Source organism: Daucus carota, chromosome 2 (genome assembly GCF_001625215.2).
Source record: "Daucus carota subsp. sativus chromosome 2, DH1 v3.0, whole genome shotgun sequence".
In the NCBI taxonomy this organism is placed as follows: domain Eukaryota; kingdom Viridiplantae; phylum Streptophyta; class Magnoliopsida; order Apiales; family Apiaceae; genus Daucus; species Daucus carota.
This window is the reverse complement of record NC_030382.2, coordinates 40,493,401-40,495,809: the sequence shown is the minus strand read 5'-3', so window position 1 is coordinate 40,495,809 and position 2,409 is coordinate 40,493,401. Positions and strand designations below refer to the sequence as shown.

At 35.5% G+C, this 2,409-nt stretch overlaps 1 protein-coding gene across 1 annotated transcript; it reads left to right on the top strand.

The window, feature by feature from the left end:
* Positions 1–845: 845 nt before the first annotated feature.
* Positions 846–1,472, top strand: LOC135150539 (AT-hook motif nuclear-localized protein 28-like). Its single transcript, XM_064086894.1, has one exon. The coding sequence runs from the start codon at positions 846–848 to the stop codon at positions 1,470–1,472; it is 627 nt and encodes a 208-aa protein (XP_063942964.1).
* Positions 1,473–2,409: the final 937 nt, after the last annotated feature.

Here is a 2,409-nt window from a genome sequence, read left to right as displayed (position 1 = left end):
CGGAATACAAGACACAAACCCTAAATGATCAATGGCTGTCACACCAGACCACATCTTGAGCCAGCAATGCCATCTTGTCGACGAGGCTAAAATAATAATGAATGTTTTCTAGAAACTGCAGAGTCTTGTCAGAAAGAAGAAATGTAAAAATTTATTGCTTTTAGGTAACATGAGTGGTGAGATCATCACAACTGTTCAACTCAGTCGGAATCGGAATTCTCTGGTTATCCGCTTTCTGAGCAGATTTTCAACTATGTAGGGAAGGGCCTCACATTTTTATCAGCCATAACACATATACTAAAAGGGAAGACGAGAATCGTGAGTACTAAAATTTTCAATTGTATAGAAAGCATCATCAATCAATTCCCATATTCCAAATCTATTATATACTGATATATTCTATATTAATCAAGACATAGAAGTTTAGACGAATTTATTTCCTCAATAAACATACAAATAAGGATATAATTTTAACAAATTGATTATAAAAATATAAGATCCTTACAAATTAATTTCTGTATATGTACTGAATAAAGCTATTTTAAACTTTACAATCAATAGGAAATTCAGACCTGTTAATATTTAACGAATCACAGCATTCAAATTGTTTAAATTGGCGCTAGTCACAGTATAAGTCAATGTGCATTATATACAATAAAGCTATATGTCCGTATGTGCACCTAATAAAGTAAAACAAAGAAAGGATCACACTCACATCTAAAGAATCTTATTTGATTTTATTCATCAATTATAAAAAAGACTTCATTACACGCATTTTTAGCCCACCTCTTTTTCCACCCACCTTTCTTTCCTATAGCTTATTCAGTAGACCTGAATCCTCTACGATGAATAACTTTGAAAATTCTTCCTCTATGTCAGTTCCACGAGACTTGTCTCATGGTTCGTCCGAGGGAGATGAAGTACACCCTTCACATATCATTCCGCCAACATTACCAAACCATAATGATCCACACTTCAATATCGGAAATAGTAGTTGCAATAGTGCCGCAGGTACAGCAAAGCCTCGTGGTCGCCCTCGTGGGTCCAAAAATAGACCAAAAGAAGACTCCAAAGGGGAAAATATGGGTATGAGGCCAGTTACTCTCGAAGTGCCGGCTGGAGTTGATATAATCAATCAGGTGGCTAACTTTGCGAAATCAAATGAAGTATGTATTGCTGTTACTGCTGGATTCGGCAAGGTTTCAGTGGCGGTTCTTAGGAACGTATTGTCTCAAGCTCCAGATAGAGTATATAAGGAACATCTTGCCGTGATTAATTTTTCAAGTACCTATGTATTCTCTCCTTTGGCACAAGCAACTCCAAGCTTTTTTAATGTTACATTGGACAGGATGAACGGCGAGTTAATTGGCGGGACAACATTCAGGATGGTCACCTTGGGCAAGGTTGTTTTGAGTGCATATGTTTTCCAAAATCCTCATGTGTTTACTATTGAGGTGGCAGGGTTCCATTGATTCATCATGTTAAGGTGAAACATTTTACGGTAGCAATTCAATGTATTAGACTCATAATGCTACATTGGCTATGTTTTACTTGTTCCTTGTTTAGTTTTCTGCATTATGTCCTTTTAAAATTATGAATTTCATTATTTTAGTTAAAATGCTTTAATATTATCTTTCATTTCAGTCATCGGTTGCCTGAATTTCAATTTTTGATAAGCCAATTATATGTCTGAACAGGATTTGCATCTTTAATACATATTATCGTGTTGCCGTTATTAAGTTTTCTTTTTATATACAGTTTTAATAATGAATTTCATTATTAAGATATTAAATCACCAATATAATTCACCTACATCACTACCTCTAATCCTACTCCAACTTTCACAGCACCAGACAAAGAAAATACAATTCAGTAATTAGTTGTTTAAGGGTGAAATAAACAAAGATATCCAAGCACCACAAGCGACCGACCCGATATAACAACCAAATAATTTCAGTACATATTCCCAAATTTTGGGGAAAACTCATCATCTGACCTCGACCCAAATTAGACCAATCCAAACGTATACCACAATAACAACTTCCTTTTAAAACTAATCCCCAAAAAAAATTATCAAAATCAACATTACAAGCATATAAACACACATTTGATTAATTCAAATTGAGACCAAGAAAATGAAACCTGCAAAATCAAGTGAGGCCAAGGTGTTCTCATAAGAAAGTGGACAGTACAAGCACCCATACACCATTGGCCCTGAAAACAATTAAGACAACTCAGCCTTCTAACAAAGAGATTAATGCAAAATGAATATGTAAATGTATAGATACAGAGAAAAGAAGTGCCTAAAACAGGGCCGCGAACAACGATCCAACGGCTGGGGAGCCATGTGTTGGATAACCATAGGTACTCGCATGTTTCGCATGCATATCTCGTACACGCATTTTACCG

Coding starts and splice junctions, on each gene's coding strand:
- LOC135150539 (XM_064086894.1), top strand. CDS start 846: ATGAATAACTTTGAAAATTCTTCCTCTATGTCAGTTCCACGAGACTTG.